The sequence below is a fragment of the Etheostoma cragini genome, chromosome 4 (genome assembly GCF_013103735.1).
Source record: "Etheostoma cragini isolate CJK2018 chromosome 4, CSU_Ecrag_1.0, whole genome shotgun sequence".
NCBI classification, from domain to species: Eukaryota; Metazoa; Chordata; class Actinopteri; order Perciformes; family Percidae; genus Etheostoma; species Etheostoma cragini.
The window spans coordinates 7,073,227-7,093,949 of NC_048410.1; the positions used below are offsets into that span (position 1 = coordinate 7,073,227).

The 20,723-nt window shown below is 42.0% G+C and overlaps 1 protein-coding gene across 3 annotated transcripts in view; it reads right to left on the reverse strand.

Moving 5' to 3' along the window:
• fgd5a (FYVE, RhoGEF and PH domain containing 5a) overlaps positions 1 to 19,914 on the reverse strand; it is a 29,383-nt gene extending 9,469 nt beyond the window's left edge. The window contains exons 1-8 of one of the 3 annotated variants that reach the window (XM_034869892.1): positions 19,612 to 19,913; positions 17,268 to 17,759; positions 14,996 to 17,231; positions 9,425 to 9,542; positions 8,368 to 8,426; positions 7,944 to 7,974; positions 5,115 to 5,266; positions 3,840 to 3,996 (exon numbers count right to left, since the gene is read on the reverse strand). In XM_034869892.1, coding sequence (XP_034725783.1) covers positions 3,840 to 3,996; positions 5,115 to 5,266; positions 7,944 to 7,974; positions 8,368 to 8,426; positions 9,425 to 9,542; positions 14,996 to 17,231; positions 17,268 to 17,759; positions 19,612 to 19,621 — 3,255 coding nt within the window. In that variant the 5' untranslated portion in view covers positions 19,622 to 19,913. Of the gene's footprint in view, positions 1 to 3,839; positions 3,997 to 5,114; positions 5,267 to 7,943; positions 7,975 to 8,367; positions 8,427 to 9,424; positions 9,543 to 14,995; positions 17,760 to 19,611 lie in introns of all 3 variants that reach the window. The other 2 variants (XM_034869893.1, XM_034869891.1) reach the window with 2 other exon arrangements.
• Between the last annotated feature and the right edge of the window lie 809 nt (positions 19,915 to 20,723).

The following is a 20,723-nucleotide window of genomic DNA, read 5'->3' on the forward strand; positions in this document are numbered from 1 at the left end:
TAATAATAATAATAATAATAATAATAATAATAATAATAATAATAATAATAATAATAATAATAATAATAAATTGTGTTCAACAATAACAACAACAGAAAAGGGCTTAGCGATAGATATTTAAGGGGAAAAGGCAGTTTTAAAAGGATGTGTTCTGAGTCGTGATTTGATTTGGGGGAATCAGTGTTTCTAAGTTGGGGTGGCTGAATACTCTGCTCCCTATGGTGATAACAGTCGGAGGGGACATAAAGGTGTATGGATGAAGAGGATCTGAGGGAATGGGACGCCGGAGGAGATCAGACAAATATGGGGGGGGGGGGGATGTCCTTGAATGCAAACACGACAACTTTGAATTGGATACGGAACTGGACCGGGGGCCAGTGGAGCTGTTGGAGGACAGGAGTGATGTGGAGGATAGAGGGGGTTTTGAGTTATGATGGGGGCAGCAGAATTCTGGACCAGTAGAAGTTTATGGAGGGATATGACAGGGAGATGAAAAGGAGAGAGTTACAGTAAACCAGACGGGGAGTGACAAGACTATGGACAAGGATGGTGGCAGTGTGGGGGGTTAGGGAGGGGGGAGGCGATTGATGTTTCGTAGGTGGAAGTAGGCCGACCGGGTAATGTTATTGATGTGGGGTTTAAAGGATAGTGTGCTGTCAAGGATGACACCCAGACACTTAACCTTGGAGGAGGGTAAAACCGAGTAGTTATCAACAGTAAGAGAAAAACTCGGTTTTAATGAAGTGGATTTGGTGCCAATGAGAAGAACCTCGGTTTTATTACTAAGAGTAAAAAGCATAACATATAAGCGTATACAGGTATAAATAATGAGGAGGCCTTCATAAATACCCACTCCTTTTTCATCGTCTCATCCTTTTCTAGCTAACTTAGGTCCTCAGCAACAATCTCTTTGTGAGTTTCTTTCATATTATTGTCTCCCTCTCCTCCCTTTTCTCCTCTCTCTTGATCACTGCATGATGCATCAAGTACATTAATGAACAGTTCTTCATTATTATAAACTCGCTTGGCTTCAGAACATCCGCTCTTCTCAAGTGTCGCTTGTAAATTGTCACCCAATTGACACTTGTTCAGAGAAAGTGGCTTTCCAGAGATGGTAATTAGCGCGTGGTTTGTTTGGGTGAGCGAGCCAAATGGAAGAGGAAAGTGTGATGCCTTGTGCTGGGAGATAAACACATGCACGGACATACAAACAAACACACTTTTGATACTCGGTCATGGCACAGCTGATTTGCTGCCTGCACACACACAACTGATCTAATTGGGGAGTTGTAAAGGAGGCCGCTTCTCTAATTAGCTTCTGTCTGCCTCATTGCCCAGCTGCCTTTACAAGAATTTCACTCCATTGCTCTCTCCCTCCATCGCTCTCCGTCCACCTGCTACTCAGTCGCCTCCTCTCCTCCTGGGCTTCTTGCGCCAGAGAAAACACACATACACACATGCTTTACAGAAACAGGGGCCATTGCATGTATAAAAATCAAAGCAGATGTGCTTTGGAAAGCTATATCATAAAACTAGTTTCACATGATCCACACAATTTGGAATGGACATCCCCCCACGAAACAAGCAGACACCAGTGCTGTCCAACAACACAAACCCTCCTATACAAAGGACACACGCACACACACGCACACACACCCACGCATACACACTGCGCAGACCAATGTGTGTAGATGGCGTGGTAAACAAGCAAGTGGCTGTGGAGAGGAGGCTTTAATCCTGTAAGGGTCTCGCTCTGATCTGATCAGGGTCTGTGGCTACTTCATCACTGTCATCACCACATCCACAATGAAATTACTACCACTTATACTGCTGGCTTGTTGCAACAACAGAAAAGGCTGAGGAGCATAAGGGGTGGAGTAGAACGAGATGTGTTGATGGAGGTAAGGGTTTACAAATCTTGCAACAAAGAAAGAGAATAAAAATGTTGTTAACATCAGAAGGATAACTGCAAGCAGTTAATGAAAACATTCTAATCAGTATTTCCACTCCTATGGAGTACTAACTTGTGAAGCGTCACACAGCCAACAGATAAATGAGTAGTACGTATAGTGTGTCCTGTGACCTGCACGATCCTTGCTCTCCCTCGGCCCTCCTTCACCTTCATTATAGTGGGGTCACACAAACCTTGCAATTCCCAAGGCAATGCTCTGATTCAGTGTAGCATCCATTACACACACACACACACACACACACACACACACACACACACACACACACACACACACACACACACACACACACACACACACACACAGGGAGGAGGACTGACCTCAGATGATAGGCTTATATGTAATATGGGACATTTAAATACAAAATACAGTGTGTATATCCAGTGGCAGGTGTGGTGTATCTGCCAGTGGACTGAGAAAAGGTTATTGAACATGCCCCTGGGTGTTTATTTTAACGGTTGTGAGATGAATCACAGTCTTCATATGGACACAACTGGGGAGTGGGATATTCCGAGCAATCTTTCTGCAGAATAGAAATCTACTTGTATTCTTAGATATATCATGGCAAACCTTTATCCTTATTTGCAAATTAATCATGTTATGGCTACTCCAGATAGCAATTTGTGGTTTGTGACATGAGAAATGAACTAGTATTAACTACATGAGGCCAAAATGAAGTGGCAAAATATTGACTTTGGTCAAGGTTATTGAGGGCTGACGTAGACCTGGTAAATGTAAGATACTTAAGGTTGGTGTGATGATTAAGTGTCACTCTAACCTCCCCTCCCTTCTATTTACGTTAGCTCCACTACAGTCTGGCAGTGCCAAATTTTAGCTGGGAAGGGGCAGCTGCTTCTGAATATTCATGAGCGGAGACAGTTGGTGCCTTTTCCGTTCACTTTTCTTATCAAACTTGAAATGCCTAAAACTGTTGTGTCAGCCACTCACAGTGAATCAGAGTAAAGCAACTGGTAACGCGTACATTTGGGGGGAAAGGTGTTGAGTTGAGTAAGAAGCTTTGTGAAACCCAAAGTTTAACATAAATACAAGGCTAGGAAAGGCTTGTCTATTTTCTTATTCAGGGTGACTTGGGTGCTGCTACACAGCAGTTTCATCTCAGTAAATTCTAAATCAATTCTATAGACCAGGACACTGCCACATTGAAATTAGAAATCTATTGCTGTATCTCTGTAGTCTTATCTATAGGCTTTGTTAATAAACTGTCTTTTAGTTAAAAATAATCAATTGCATTGTTACCAGCTTGTACTATACCCATTCCTATTCAACATAAGGATAAAGTGTTGCTCAAGTGGCTTTAGAATGCGATTTTTTAAAATGAATTTCAATCCTGTCACCCAAATCCCACTTCCGTGCTCTCCTGGGAGTAAAAAGGATGAAGAGATGAATACAGGACAAAAAATGTGTATTTGGTGTTGACTGGGTATAAAATATGCGAGCATGACAGTGGAAAGGTCAGTCCCATGGAGAGGAGTGGGATAGAGGGAGTTTTAGAAAGGCCATTTTCTCCCTGTGGAAGCAAAATGACAAAATCTAAGTTGAGAGTCGCTGAGTGAGTGCCAGGAGAAATACCAGGTTGGATCTCTGCTCCCTGGGAACACCCACAAGGTTTCACTTTCCCTCCACAAACAGAGAAACTGAACCCGACATTTGAATATGTGACTGTCAAAATACTTATCCCAGTTCCACTATAAAGAGGTGATCTTTTGGTATCGAGCGGTGCTCCAAACCCACATTCAGTATGAACAGTAAAATCACATACCCATAACAACACAAGGGAAAAATGGGAATAGACAAAAAAGACTAACTGTTTATCTGCTTATGTTCTAGTCTGACTGTTCAGTGTTTTACCTCAAATGTCTTGACGATATTGGCGAAGGCCTGGTTGTCACTGCAACTCCCCTCCAGTAGGGACATGCTGCGATCATACTCTGAGATAAAGGTTTCAAAAACCCCAAAGTCCTCCCGACGTGACAGAATCACATCTACTATCCTTTGGCTCTCCTCCCTACACAGAAAGGATAATCAGAGATGAAGTACACTCTCTTTACTTGTTTCATGCACAATGAATAATTGTAATTTAAATCATTGCAAAAATCCAAGCGTGTATGACATGCAGAGCATTCCAAGAATCTGTAACTTACAGTCTACATCTACCTCAGTTACTCATTTCTCACATTTTCCAACAAACAGATGTATAAAATTGGAATTAATTGTAAATTGTGCAAGTTAGAAACTTGGGGAACACTTCACTTGAAGTTTTCTACATGAGAGTGACACGACACAGTCATGACACATTAACCCTAACCATAACGTTTCAGGACAAAACCAAATGACACTTACTAAAAGAAGCTTTATGTCATAAATGTTTATGACACATTCATGACAGTGTCATGTGACTCTTATGAAGATACCTTCAAGTAAAGTGTAACCAAAAGTTGTTCTCTTTACAACATTATCATATGTGTCTTTTATGACTAAAGAACATCTGAAAATGTCACAATAACTCAGGAAAAACTTTATTGCTGAGAATCTCAGTTGATGTTTAGGTTTGAAGGAATAGTGTGACATTTTACTTTTTTGCTGGAAAGTAGATGAGAAATCCATACTTCTCATATTTGTCTATTTATTATATAAGATTTTTTTTAAATTCAAATTAGTTTGTTGATGTTCTTTGATCTTCCTGATTTTTGCGTCCACCACAATTGTCAACCTATTTGACACATACATGTCTACTGTCCTTATATTTCAAACACCCCAACATTTATACATGAAATATACTCTATTTTCACCCACCATTCTCTCTGCCTTTTATCCCATCATCGTATGTGGTATGTTGTAGGTTGTATGATGCTGTATGCTGTATGTAATTATCTTTACTGTCTGTCACTGTCTAAACATGTTTGTGCGCTCTTGTTTTGTCTATGTATTGCAGGTGTCATTTACCTTGTATGTCACTTTTGTTACACTGCTTTCACTAACAAAAATACATTTATATAATATATATATATATACAAATTTACACATTAATTGTTCATCTAACTTTCTGCAAGATGCATATTTCCCAAAAAACAGCTCTAAATATAAGAATGACCATTGTGCAACCAACAGAATTGTGTTCCTTACCACTGACTTATGCGTTCCTCCAGCTCAGTAAGGATGCTGTTGTGGAGAGCGTAGACCTGGGGGAGCACGCCCAATATTTCTCCTAACCTCTGCGCATCCAGCACTAGCTCCCCTTCCTCACCCACTGCCTCTGTCACTGCTGACCTAAAGTCCTGCACAGGAGCGGGAAAAAAGGATTTGTGAGCAGGAGAGATTTTTAAGAAGACAAAAAAGTGTTGTAGAAAGGAATGAAGCAAATGGTTGTTAGGATGAAAGGGGGAAGTGAGGGAGTACAGGATAAAAGAAAGTCATAGAGGAATGAAAATTGGAGAAAAATGGAAGGAAGGAAGGAAGGTCAGATCCTCCTAAACATCCTTCCTGCCACCGTCCCTTCAAATCACCCCACCACGTTGGGCTCTGTCCAGGCACTCAGGAAAGGCGGCACTGCTTGCACAAGAGTTACACACCAGGTGTTGTTACATAAAGACCTTGGTACTCAATAACACAATGCTTTTTGTACATAGTGCCCACTTTTCATTTCTCTGTAGAAATTCAGGCCCACTGAGGTTCATTCAGCACACATAAAACATAAGCAACAGGCATTAGGGCGGCAGTGTCAAAGACTAAGAGGACTAATATGAGAAATTATGGCACATGAGAGTGAAAAACCAGGGGATGGGTTATTTATCTACTTAGCAAACAAAGACAAAAATAGATAAATGTAGGTGAGGTGTCAACAAAACATGCTTTAAAAATCTCAGTTTTCTCTGTGGGCCAAGCTGTCTGGCTAACTAACATTATATATATAAAGCCTTTATGTGTCCATAAGGGAAGAGTGTCAACAGCCCATCTATTCTCGTTCTGAGTAAAGCACAGCCATAAACCAACAGTTGTCACAGTCGGCCGCGACATGATATGACATTAAACATTCATCACATCTGCCGTGACGAACAGTTACTTTAACGGCTCTAGTTGACTCTTTCTCACACACACACACACACACACACACACACACACACACACACACACACACACACACACACACACACACACACATCCATGAATGAGAGGAGCTTCACTTTCCATTTCACCAGTCCACTCTGCACCTTATCATTTTGCCTCACGTAAGGCAGGTCAAGAAGCAACGTTAAGCAGTTGGTTGAGCAGCCAGTCATGCTCGGTCATAACGCACAGAGAATCTGTTCAAAGGTCGCAGGTTACAAACGAGAACAAATAATAAGCCTGAGCCTCATATGTTGAAGCTGTTAAGTCTTTACGAAGAGGAGCATGGCCTCCCTTCCTATGTGGAGCCAGGGTCTGGAAATTCTTTGTATTCTTGTTATTCCTTATCAAACAATGGAACAATAGCTCATGTGTGTGTGCCTCTCACTTAACGCTGCTCCTGTTTTTCCCCCCACAAACTGTGTGTTTGGGCATGTTGTGCTGGTAGAGTGTTTCCCAGCAGAATAACTCTGTTTCATGGTAACTATGACATCATTCTGCATGAAACAGTAACTGCTATCTCAACACATCACAGAAGTTTGAAGAATAATAAGACCCTAACACTGCACCTATGCATTATGCAACAGCAAGATAAAAAAGGTTTCAATGTCACCTATGAAAGGTGGCAAAAGATTTAATTAGGTGGCAAGGTAACACTAAGGAAGAGTGTAAGCCAAGGTAACTCAGTATCATTGATACTGAGAATTTGTGAAAGCACATTATTTATACTGAAACATAGATTCAGTGGTTCTAACTACACTGTGAACATGCCATTTCTGAAGCACTGATGCCCACATTGACTTTCATCATATATGTCTGTTTGGCATGCAGCTAATTATTATAATTGAGCATCATAATGTTATTGCAGATATATGATTATTAGAGGTGTCCATTGTATAATATTTGCATTACTTGCTGTTTAATGGCAGCAAATTACACATTATACAAAGCAGCTGCTTCTGTTCCCAAAGCAGTCTTTCATAAATCATGGTGAGGGGCACACATAAGAAATTCAGGTTATGACCTTATTCAAGGTTATAAGGTATAGGCTGACTGATGGGCTTCTCTGGGTTCAATGACTCTACCTGCCAGATTCATACTGGAAACCATCACCTTAATCACAACTCTTCCACACCATTCGTTAAAAGGTGTTGCCTATCTGATGTCTCCTGTATGACTGAATCAAATCAAATAATTGTGTTTACTGTTTCAGTGTCATTTATGTGTTATTTTTGGTTAATGTAATGTCCTTCTTTCTTGCTAACCCTCCAGGGATGTGTTCTTGTTTTGAGTGAGAAATAGATGACAACATTTGGGAGTGATGCATTGCTGTCCCCGAGAGGCTTCCCACGGGCTCACCTTTAAATCCTCTGTCCTGAATTAACTACACTCATTACTCTAATACTCTAATATGCTCAAACCATGCATCCAATACAACCACTATAAAAGGCCTCAGCAGCCTTTTTGTGACCTTCAGGTGGCACATTGCCAGTTGGGTTACTTGAGAATACGTATCAGTACACATATCAGTTGAGTAAGCATGCAAGGACAGCATCAGTAACAGTGCCTGATGTACGCACGTTGTGTCATCTTACAACTGACCACTCCAGAGTGCAATATGTCAACTTTGTCAAGACCAGGAAGTAGATTTTGCTGCAACAACATTGATAAACCTTAGCAGAGCCTTACAACAGGGGGGAGGGGAAGGACAAGTGGAGACAGACACTGGGGAGCAGACACACAGGATATGGTGTTTTCAGTAGGTTTTCAAAAAGATTAATAAGCCTTACATTTACATTTTTAGCTAATGTGCCACTCTTATGGGTGTTTTAGGGAAGGTATTCTTACCTCTTGAAGGTACTTGAGTGCACTGACGTGTCTGGAAAACAAGAAGAGAGAAAAAAAAAAATTAATTAAACGGTGAAAAGGAATTTACAACTTTATACACAACTATGATCCTCTTTCTACAAGACTCATTAAATTATCTAAATTATGCATGATGAGAAACACATACGAATGGTAATTGTGTAACAGGGCAAGGGCAAGGCCGGTGTGTTTAATAAGTTACACAAGACACTTTTATAATTGGCTGTCAGTTACTCTGCGGGCACGATGAATCAGCTCTGGAGTAGGAGAAATACAGTTAGAAGGAATAGGAGAGCAAATAGAGGACCATACGAAGACAGAACAACAGATTTGGATGCAATGTGTTTCTGTGTGGTAACACGCAGGAGAAGTGTGCAAATGAGGGGAATCGAGTGCAGATACTTACAGTCTCTCGGAGTCGACAAGCTCTTTGGCAACGTAGAAAGCTCGGGATCGGCCATCAATCTGGGTGACAGGGAGGGAGAACGGTAGGAGATGAATGAATACAGCTAATGTGTAAAGGCCCTCTGTGGGCATTTATTCCTCTCAAACATTAATAGGAACAGCTAAGCAGCAGCTGAGGAGACTGGTGGAAAAGTAAATTCATGTTTTTGTTAGATTTATGCTGTCAAATAAGACTGATTATTTCATCACAGTGCAGCATAGACAAGAAGGATTTCTCAAATACGGGACTTTTAAATTCAGCTGCATAATGTATGAGAGGCTGTGTGTGTGTGGTGACAACAATGCTGCCCATTGATTTAGAGGCTAATCACAGGGTCTCAAAACATCCGAGCCAAAACATAACATTGAAATCATTTAGGGGTTTACCGACAAGGCTCCTGTGCTTTGTGATTGTTATTTTTTCCTTTGTGGGACATTTCACAATTTCACACTTCACATTGCATTAAAAGCATATTGATCCTCATTTCCTCAAAACACAGTTGAATTAAATGCATCTCTGTTCCTCTTCCTCCCTGTTTTTTTCTTCAATTTATTGTTTTTTTTCTTTGAAGAAGAAGAAAACAAGGAAATGTGTGTCACATTGTGGGAGCTGTGGTCTGATATTTTTATGGTAGCAGGAAGAATGGGGTTACTGTGAAATGGCTGCCTTTTACTCTACAGAAGTCAGGGGAGTTTTAGGAAATGCCTTTCAACAAGCTTGATATCTCTGCACATCTCCGTACCAGTACATAAAGCTTGACTAAAGCCAGAGGAGTTTCAATGCATCTTCACACAGAGAAGTGTCCAGTAATTGCCATTAGGTTCTGTTGTTCACTCCTACTATCTTACGTTGCAATGTCATTTTTAAATCTCACATCCAATTCCAATCTATGGCTTATTAATATGAATTTCAGCATTTTTGCTCATGATGTTGATTTGTTACTCCAGTTGGGAGCTTGGAGGAATGAATTAACCACCTTCCAGCCTGCTTTCATTTGTCTCTCTATCCCATATCTCACCTGTCGATCATAACTCTGCTCAGCCACCCCCTCTTCCTCCTCTGAAGTACGCCCGTGGTCCTCGTCCGCTGACAGCCTAGCAGAGACGGAGTTCATTGGGAAAGGCTCTGTGTAGGCACTGCCAAAGGAGGAAAAGTCGGTATGACTACAGCAAAATAGCACTGGTACTGAAATATGAATATATAATACAGCATCTACACTTTAGTATGTGCTGTATAGGACTGCTTTAACCCTAAATAAAGAGACTGAATATTTTCAATTGGGACTGCAGGAAGGCATTGAGGACACAAATTCCAGATAGCACATTTATAGTAAATGGTTGCAGCAGCATATGCGCCAAACACTGAGCAATAAGTCTCCTATAAATATAGGGTTTTCCTTTTCCTGTGTGTGTCTCTAAACATTTCCACTCCTCATATGGAGTCCTCCAGTGGCACACTGTAATCTCTTTCATCATTAGTTCATCTCACAGATGGCACAGTTGTGTTTGTACACTGGTAATCCTTTTGTGTGCTGCTGTACCCAAGGGGGGCACGCTGTAGGTCATTTCACATGTAATCCCTTTTATTGCTACCTGTGGTAATTATTAATGTCCTCTGGCCCATTAACACCCATTCAGTATGTTTGACCAAATTCATTTTGCCACTATAACTGGATAACAAGTATTGTCAAAGCAGCTGACAGCTATGGGACAGCTTGTCATATAGCTGTCATATAGCCGCAGGGTTCACAACAAATGGTAAGGTTGCATTGCATACTTGCGATGCAATGTGTCCACTTTCCCAATGACATACTGTATTTCTACCTCATCTGTGCAGTATGGTTTATGTTAAACAAATTCTTGCTCTCACTCCAAAGCTGGTGGAAATATTTTATAAAGACTTCTCTCAAATTGTCAAACAAACGTTCATATGTTCTTATCTAGAGCTGCAGTGATTAGTCCATTAATTAGGCAATCAAAAAAGAAAATTGCCAATCATCAATTAATAGTTTTACTGTAAGTCCTTTTTTAAGCACTACTGTCTCTGGTTCAACCTTCCTAATTGGCATCATTTTCTGTTTTTGCTATGTAACATTAAACTGAATATCTTTGGTTTTCTTATTTTATTGCCTGTCAGGCAACTTAAAAAGCAATTGAAATACATCACATAGGGTTTCATGGCATTGGATCATGAGAAATTGTGATTTTTTTTCTTTTGTTCTGGCATAACCCAGACAATAATGCATGTTTGTCCTGATGTTCTTAAAAAGCCCCCTGTGTGTGAGAGTAGATGGCTATTAGAAGACCAAAGGTTAACAGAGTTACCGCCACTGGACTTCATCTCCATTCAGACACTCTAGTTCATGAAGTTCGCACGCACGCAGGCACGCACACACACACACACACACACACGCATGCACACACACACACACACACACAAACACGCATACCTATTGGGTGGGCTGATGAAAGCACCTACAGGCCATTAATCATGGTTGACCTCAGAGCAGACAGCTCAACTTGGTGTAGGCTTCTGGGTGATGTTGGGGAGAGAAAGAGACCAGGAAGGATGGAAATTCTTTTAACTCATTCTTAAGCTCTGATTCATTCTACGGGGGAATTCCTTCATAAGTCCAAGAAAGATGTGCACCACGGATCTCACCATCACCTTTTCACACTCCATCCATCAACAAGCACAAGGTCCGAACACACACCTTTTGTGCTGTAATGGAGGGGTGTGTCCAATTTATAACATTGTGTCCCAGACAAGCCCAACAAAAAACAAAAGAAACAATAACTGCAAATAGTGAGATTGGAATGTTTTTTTCTCACTTTTCTTTGACAAAAAACATGAATGTTTAAAGATGATGTTCTAATTTCTTCCATAAAAATGTAGCCCATTTCTTAGCATAAAATCCCCAATATAACTTCTTTTTACCTCCATTCAGCTTCATGTCATGCTACATATTTAAACTTGCAAATATGTGATTTTTGTAATAGGGTAATACTTAAAAGTCTTTCACAAGACCATTAAGGCCATGCTATTATTCCAGCAGATTGCAATGTCTTTTAACATGGAACAGTTACATCTACTGTGTCAGATTCAGAGGACACAATGACTCTCTGTGAAAAAGACCTTTATTCCATACATCCCTTGTGAATTTGATGACGCCTGCAATATGTAATTTAATTGAGCTAAATATTGAGTATTAAAATATATATTCAGTGCAATCAGACATGCCTGTATATGAAATACAAAAATAGGGGAGGATGAATCGGTTCATTAGCCTGCAAACGATAAAAGATTGGGATACTGATTACCCCCTGGTTTGGGAGCAGTTTAAAATTGTTTGCTGCTTTTAGTGATGATGATTACATGTAGCCTGTGGCGGCTGTGCTGCTGCTGTTGTGACAGTGTTTGATGAAGTGATTGGTGAAGACACTGGTGCTCTGACTGCTTCTGCCTCACCTGTGGTGTGGTAGAAGATGGCTTTGGATAATAATACCCTCACGTCATGTAACAGGCTGGGATTCAGGGCCGCATATGCAACAGTGTTATAACCCATGCTCACTTGTTTTCAGTTGATTTATCCTTTATGTCACTGTAACAAGAGCATTTCAGGGGTGTATGAAGCGGTAGGCTGGAGGCATTCCTAACAAACTGGAGCAACAATAACAGCAGGCCCGGCATTCCTGTCGGTACCACACCTCATCTTGTTAGAGAGTCTGGGAACCTCCACCCCATCACGGTGACCCCCCTCTCCTCCCTTCATCCTATCTGTCCTCTCCTGTCTCCATCTCCCTGTCTCCCGCCATAGCCCCGCCCTCGTCCTGCATTTCCTGTAAACATGCTGGTGGGAAGCTCCTAGGTTGGACACTTCCTCCCCAGGGATGACCTGGCAATGACCTCAGAGCGCATGGCACCAGGCCTGGCGAGCCAACGACACGCCCTGTCCACCACCTAGCCACACAGCACACAGCCACCACCCAGTACAACAATGTACTTAAGATGGCTCCCTCATCACTACTAACGCTAACATAACATTGGGTGGAGGAGCTGTTTTAGAGGTCATGGCCAGGCTTTGTCATCACTCTGATGGGGTTCATGTTGAACTGTTTGACAACAAAGGGTAAGATAGAGATGTACATTTTTGCATACATTAGCAGTATCGTACTGAACATACCACTATAGCTCTATTTACTATACTGTACATGGACAACATCTGCATTACTGGTGTGTAAGTCTACCTTGAACTGCTTAAGTTGAGCACAATCACAAATCCGGTGCTTTCTCTGCTAACACGTCTTTTTCAATGCTCATTTGTTTCTACAAGGCTACTTGGTAATTGCGATTCTGCTGAGACTGCACACACACACACACAACACACACACACACACACACACACACACACACACCTTGGTTCGGTTTGGGATGAATCATTAGTGTGCCTGTTCATTTTCCTTGTGGTTGTTTTCTAATGAACATGTCTCTTTGTGTACCCTGAATGCTTGTACTAAAGTAGTGTCTGAATGGGGCTATACATTAATCACATAAGTGGAAACAAGCCAGGCCTGTGGAACAGCAGCTTTGTGAGTTCTCCTTAAAATGTGTGTCTGCTACTGTAGGAACAGTCCCTATGTGCAGTGCTCTGGGGCCATTTAGTCATTTTCCCCACCACAAAAATCCACTTTTTCTCTCTGGGTCGAAAACCACGTTGACTTTTGAATGTGTTCTCAATAAATCACTGCCATCATCAGCTAGGCAGCCTGGAACGGCCGCAATGTCAAGCAGACAGTTTAGTCTAAGATGTACACGCAAAGCCAGGGACAAACACCTACACTGACTACACATGACTACACATGACTTATTATTGTGAGCACACATGCACACACATGTATACACTCAGACTCAAAAAAACTAAAAATGCCGGTATACACAGACCAAAAAGTGGCCCTGGCAACAGAAGCATCTCCGGGGGGAATGCAGTGAAGTCGAGGCGACAGGACAGATGGTTTTTTTGCATCTCATTGAGTGGTGTTAGACCCCCAAACACACAATGAGCCACATCAATAACATCACTGGGAGAAAAAGAGCCCTCACTGAGGGACGATTGTCTAGGAAAAGGAAGGGTTTTAAATGTTGAGGAATGTATAAAGTTTAAAATACACTGCAAATAAACAGTGGGGAAATCACAGCTTAGTGTTGCACAGAATGTCTGGAGGAGACACGCTTTCTTGGTGTAAGGCAGAATAGACATGAAAGACAGTATCTGCAAAAAAAAAGATGTAAGCCTTTTAAGAAGCTCTATCTCTCTACCTTTCTCTTTGACAATACACAGGTCATCAAACACAACTATTTTATTAAGACTAAGGAAAGACTGTAGCCCATCCTGGCTAAAGCTGTGGCACAAGCCTGGGTAATTTCATACAGTCAGACCGCAGTGATTCCTCACTCTATCACTCACTGCAGTAAATCCTGCAACCCTTAAGGGTCCAATGAAAGAGAAGCACTCAGGAGAGAACTACTTTAATAAAAGCCCTCCTAAACTTAACAATAAGTGTCAGGTACAGGAGAGCAATTACACCAGAGCTTCTCTTGCTCTCTTTCTCCTGTTCTTAGTTTTCCCTCCCCCACTTATATGACTTTATCGCTTTACTCTTTGTATTTCCACTCTTCTAGCACATTCCCTCCCCTCGCTCTGTCACCTTTTTCTTCATCCTTCTCCATTTCCTTGTGTGAAAGGAACCCCCCTACAGCTACTTTTAATTGCAGCCCATAATGATTTTCTCTAATGTGAGTAACCTGCGTTCAGTTCTATCACCTCAGTTTTGCAAAGAAGCATCGGCACCAGATGTGACCTCTAAATCCACCAAATGAAAAACAGGAGTAAGTTCTCCCACAAGCATTGTCCATCTTTCCAAAGCCAGCGATGCCTGACAAAGCAGGCTGCTCATCTCTCAATGAACACTTTTCTACAAGAGGGAGATCCAATTCTACTCAGCCAGGTGCCCTCCGCTCGTCTGAGATACAGTGTAAGAATATATGTCAGCTGTTCAGGGGTCAAGATTGCCCCTCTGAATAGCTAGGTCCAGGCTCAACAGCTCAGCTGACTATTTTAAGAGTTGTTTGAGAAGTAAATGTACTTGCTTGTTTTTCAGACTACAAACAAGAACATTAAAAATTGGTTTTATTGAACTATTCTATTATTTGACTAATTGTGTGAGCTCTAAAATGGATGGTGCTGACGATAAATACTTAATACATTAATAGGTCAGTAAACCAAAGTTTGTGGTATCCAGCCAAGTAAGTAATTTTGGTTTTAATTGTGGTTTTAGTCATTCTAATTTGATTTCTGCTTTAACCCAAATACAAGTTTGCAGTAGAAATTTCAGAGAAAAGTATCTTAAAAAACGGGCAAATAAAACAAAAACGATCTGTATGGCTAGATACAAGAATACTACTGTAGAGTCATGGGAAAACATGTAAAGTAAGGTAACATTATGTTTTTTGTAACTGGGATTAATCAACCCTTTTAGGTTTGCTTGGAATGATACAATGCCATTTTAACTGTATTAAGCATTTACAATACCTTTCAGAGTCTGCATTCGATGTCTGGGTTATGCTGTCAATCCCAGGGAAACTATTCATATCCACATAGCCATCATTCTCATTGCAGGCAGCTGTAGTGCGATTTGGGTCCTCAAAAAACTCAGTCACAGTGTGGGATCTGGTGGGTCTTCCTGGGATCTGGATGTTCTCATAGTCTGAGCTCATGGCTGGGATGTTTTCATAGTCTGAGGTGTCCGCACTGGGGAAGGAGATGGAGCGGGGTTTTGTCAAAGGCAGTGGCATGGCCGAGCGCCGAGAACGCTCCTCGAAGGACTCAACTCTGGAGACGCCTCTGCCATAAGCTTTGAGGTCTCCTTTTCTCCTCTGGTGGTCTTTGTAGAGGAAAAAGGGGGATGGCAGGTCTGAAGGACGCTGCTGGGGGCTCACAATATGGGACTGAGGCTGAGGAGAGCTGCCAGGGCTTCTACGATCAAGCTCTATAAATCTTGCTGGGCCGTGATGGCTGGACTCTGAGGAAGAACGTGAAGAGCGGACACTTCCATCACTGAAACCCTTTGAATCTGTCTTCCTCTTGAACTTGAGAGCCAGGAAGCGCTTGAAGGAGGACTTCTTTTTAGGTATTTCACTGGGTTCATGCTGGATCAGGAGGGATGGGGAACTCTTGGTGACTGGTCTTTTGGTGATGTATGCCAGATCAAAGGGTGGTGGAATGTCCACTAGAGAGGTTGGTGTGGAAACCCCACTGGATGATTGATGGCTACGCTGGGAGAAGCTTCCAGATGAGCTTATGACACATGGGAGTGAAAGGGTATCATCTTTCCTCTTCATCCTGATGTCATCCTTCAGAGAGTTGTTTATCTCTGTAGGAGTGGTCAATGTCAATTCTGGACCCTCTGCAGACCGGGAATAAAACAAGAAGCGGCGAGACTTCATAGACGGGATTAAACAGTTAACCCCAGGCTGCTGTAAATGGCTTAGTGGTTCATTGTTTTTATCTAAGGCCACTGTGCAGTAGTCATGAGTCTGGTACTCTGTCCCTGTCTCCTCTGGGACAGTTTCTGGGACATAACCCGGAACTTTCCCGGAATAAGAGCGTGATCGTGTGACAATAGTCTTACGATCAAGTGTCACAAAGTTCTCCCCTTCTGAGTCAAACCCTGCCTCTTCGTATATATGCTCTTCACTGTCCGAGTCTGTGTCCTCATAGTAAGGCACAATATGGCAATCTAGTTCCTCAATGTCTTCTTCAAAGGCCTCAGTAGTGTGGGCAAACACCACCCTGTTGGTAAGCTCAGGGGTGCGGCCTACTTCTAGGTCTGCCGGCACTGTGATGTTGCACAATCTGAGGCGAGGTTGGCAGCTTGTTCGCTGGCTGAGGAAAGCCTGCTCTCGTTTAGCTGTTCTTTCTTTTGCAGTTTTTCCTTTGATATGTTTCTTTTCCGTTTCTTCCTCTTCATCATCATCGCCTATCTCAACGTAATCTTCCGATGAGACACACTCCAACCGCTCATCCTCTGCTTGAAGGCAGAGGGAATCATCAATGTCTGCATACTCATCTGTTGACTCACTGTCTTTTGCTTTGTCTTTGTGGTGATTTGACTCCTCTGTGCCCTCCTCAATCGCACCCTGTTCTGACAGGGCTTGCTTATCCTCTAGCTTGTCCACATCATCTGAAGACATATAGTAAGGGTCCTGGTTAGAAGCACATGCTGACTGCAATTCATTTGAAGGTTTCTCATCCGGATCATCCTGACTCCACTCTGGGTCAGCGGTGTTGGTCATATCTGGCAGAACAGCTTCAATGACTGCATAAGGCCCAAACACATCCTCAGTGCTGGATGTGAATCGAAAACAGCCGGAGGGGTCCTTGGTGGCCCGTTCTGGTTGCCATACCCCTGTTTCACCTGTTTCAGCTGTGTCAAATGACTCACATGTATCACTAGCATCATCTGTGGGGCCGATCACATCGTAGGGATACTCTTCAGTTACAGTTGGAAGCACGCTGAATCTAAATGCAAATCCTCCAACTTCAAGCTCAGTCTCATCTGTGTGCACACAGTCCTCACTTAGTTCACTGTCAACTGCATCACTTCCAGTCTCATTGTCCTTATCACCCTGACTGATGTGATCAAGATTTTGTTCTCCTAAATGTCCTTCTGAGTGTCCTGTAGAGTCACAAACAATTCTAATGTTTTCACTATAACTCTGTTCCTCCTCCTCTGCCTCCTCTCCTGTTTCATCCTCCATTTCAGCAGGAGGAAGTGAAGGTGTTGATATATTCTCATCATCGGTGTGATTGCCACCTTCAGGCTGGTTCAAGTCATTGTCAGTGTTTTCATCCTCAGTAATGTCATCAGGAGAACCAGCATCTGCTTTGACTGTGTCCTGAGAGCCTATACTATTGCCATCATTATCAAATGTGTCTTCTTTTTCTGTTTTGTCCTCAATTCCTCTTTCTGATATTTCCTCTTCGTCATTATGTCCGGTGCCACCGTCATTAACCCAGTCCTCTGCCTCACTTTTCTCCTCTTTGTCCTGATTCTCCTCAGCCATTTCCTGCAAATCTTCTGTCTCCCCATCACAGTGAGCCAGGTCTCCGTTAATCAGGCTCTGTGGGGGGCAGAAATCCTCTTGTGTGTGAGGCTCATACAAGGGCTTTGGGACAACAGGAGGTTTTGGACCACGGACAGGGGGACACGGCCTGGACATCAGTTTGGACTGCACTTTGATGGTCAGATGACTGCAAACCTGTGGTCGAGGGACTTGCATTGGATTTTGAAAATCTGTACAAAGAAAAGGAAAAGTTAATTGGAACAAAAATGAAAGCAACTTTTTATGTTCAGTTCTTCAGTTTGACCTAATATTGAATATAAAAATATATGTGGATCCTGTTTTGATATAGAATGCTGAGAGGAAGTCAAATCCTGTACAATAGTCAGTGACATGCAGAATGCTGCAGGGGACATTATCAGCAGGAAAAACAACAGAGCCACAGGGCACTTAGAGGACGAACAATAACATCTCCCTGTCTGGGAAATGACACATGCAGGTTGGACGCTTACAGAAGAATTAGATTTAACAAATGATTGGCTAATTGTCGTCAAAAACTTTAAAGATGATTTGGTCATTGCTTCAAAAATGCGTTATCTGTATTTAAATGGATGATAACACTAAATGTGACACAATGTGTCTTGCTTAGGAATTTTGACTTTACATTTAGTGAAGTGTTAAAAGTCGTAGATTCATTAGAGAGCACTGCTTACGAAATTTAGAATAGTCATTAAACACACCCGTACTTAACAAAGTATGTACACCCCGTGTCTTCCTGTTATTTGGTACCTGCCCTGACGCACATCCTATTAAACCCTGTGTGCACTCCAGCTATCTCTGAGTGTTTTTCTCTCACTCTTGTTCAGTGTCTCTCTCTCTTTCTCTCTCTAGACATTAGTTTAATATGAGTTTTTGAAGAAACTGGCCGTCATTAGCCTACCATATGTTTCTTTCTGTCTATTTCTCCTAATAATGTCACCACGCTCTTTCCTTTAAGACTTTCTGGTTCATTAGCTGCTCCAGCAGAGCCTCCTTGGACTCCACACAGGATGTCTGAGGGGGGAAGGACATTAACACCAGGGCCCCCCATCACTCCTCCATGAACCTCTCTAGGAGTACAGATTTTCACAACACAAATGGACTTCCTTCTCGTCATTCTTCCCTTTTTCTCAAGAAACTACACACACATATGTGCACACCAAACAAGCACGCTTTTTTTCTGCTGAAAAGGCCTTTGAGTGAATCAAAGAACAGTAAAACTGGGAGAGAAAAACAAAGGTCCCGGTCTGACAATGCACCCAACTGCAAACAACAGGATATGAATTATGCAACAAGAATTCAATTTAAACAAATGTTCGAAAAACAAAGGAAGAGATGGACGGGACCAAACTCCCAGGACATTAAACGTGTCTTTGTCATGAAATGTAACCCGTTAAACCTTAACAACCTGTCTGAAATATCGAAGTGACTAATAAGAAAAACATAATAGGACTTTATTTTGAAAAGAAAGATTTCATTTGACAGAAATCACATCTCCCCTATCATTTTCACCACTTTCACTGAAATTCACAAGACTCACTTGACGTTACCTTCCAGGAAAGGCTCTGTCTACATTCACATACATGGATTATAATCCTAGCCCTGTAAATCTAATAATCCTTGAACAGACCCCCCCCCCCCTCCCCGCATCTTTATTGCAACTTTATCCTTTGCTATAGATTTAAACAAAAGTCTCTGTGTAAATTCCTCCCACCATCGTTGCTGTTGTGGGAACATCAATTCCATGAAAATCCCAGTAGCAATTTATCCATAGCTCTGTTTATTTAATTTTAACTATGGAATAACTCATTTAAAACACCACAACAATTTGCATTTAGTTGCAATAAATATCAATTTGTATGTCAAATGGGTGGAATATAAACAGATGAAATAGGATAGATAGAATCAACCAATTAAATGAATTTCCACCGCCCCCATCACTAACACATTTAACACACACCCACGCCGTCTCACTTTGTGTGCTGTAAAACATTTAAAGTTTGATTTCTGGACTCTTTACAGGAACATAAAAGATGAACAACTAACCTGCGTTCATTGTGGACCATCATCATCCACGGGAGCAGACAGTTATCCTCATGTTTCACCACACCGACCGCGTCCCTCGAAATGACGTGGAAACTTAATCCAGATACAAACACAATGCGGGAAATTCAAGTGGCAAAGGAAGAGTTTTTGACCATTATCGTCTTAGTTTTCTCCAGTGTGAGTCTACTTGTGGAAGACGCCCCTGTTCGCAGAGTGTCAGCTGAGCTTTCAAGCGGCGTGCATCTCCAGTGCTGATGCTACAGTAAACTGGTGCGCTCCTGTGGGGAAACGGGAGGTGCTGCTTGGTGCTTCCTGAGGCAGGACTAGCCTTGCCCACAGCACTGCGCGGACACGGAGCGCAAACCAAACCCACTCTCTTTATGTTTCATATTTGCAAATTCACAGCATTACGTCTGTGTTGTTTTATTCACATCTGGACATGTTTTGTTTCAGGACACTGCTCCACAGATGCAATATTCCAGAGGCAGCAAAATGTGTGAGACCAAATCCCCTCAGTGTGAAAGAGTTGGAACGTAACAGAGGAGACCATAAGCCTATCACATTTGATTGTGCTGACGGGCAGCTTAAAATCTGCAGCTATCTGTTTTCGCAGAAATATGTTCTTTTGTTTTTTTCAAATCACATCTGTTGGTTTGGTGCATGGGGCCGCTAGATCCCTTCACTGATTGACAGCAGTTGGAGGGTTAAGATCCACAGTTACATGAGCTCGTAAACTGTGTAATAACATACTTTTCATGCTTAGAATGACATGAACATTCAAGTCAGAGAGAGGTACACAGTACATACTGCACATATCCGATATTTAGAAATATAATTAGAAAAATATTTTTCTCAGTGTTTTGTCCAGCATGTTTTGCTCATGTATTATTTCCTGAATCAGAACAGTGCACAGAAAGGTTCCTAAAAGCAGTTTCTAAATACAGTTTATGTAGGACACCAACGCTTTTGCTATTGGCCAGCCTTCCTGGACCGGGCATCTGTTGCATGATTGAATGAATGCAGGCCTTTAAAAAACCTCTCTTCATAACAGGAAACCACTCTCCCTGTTTCCTGCACAACAGGCAACAATTCCTTAGCAACAGATGGGAAGG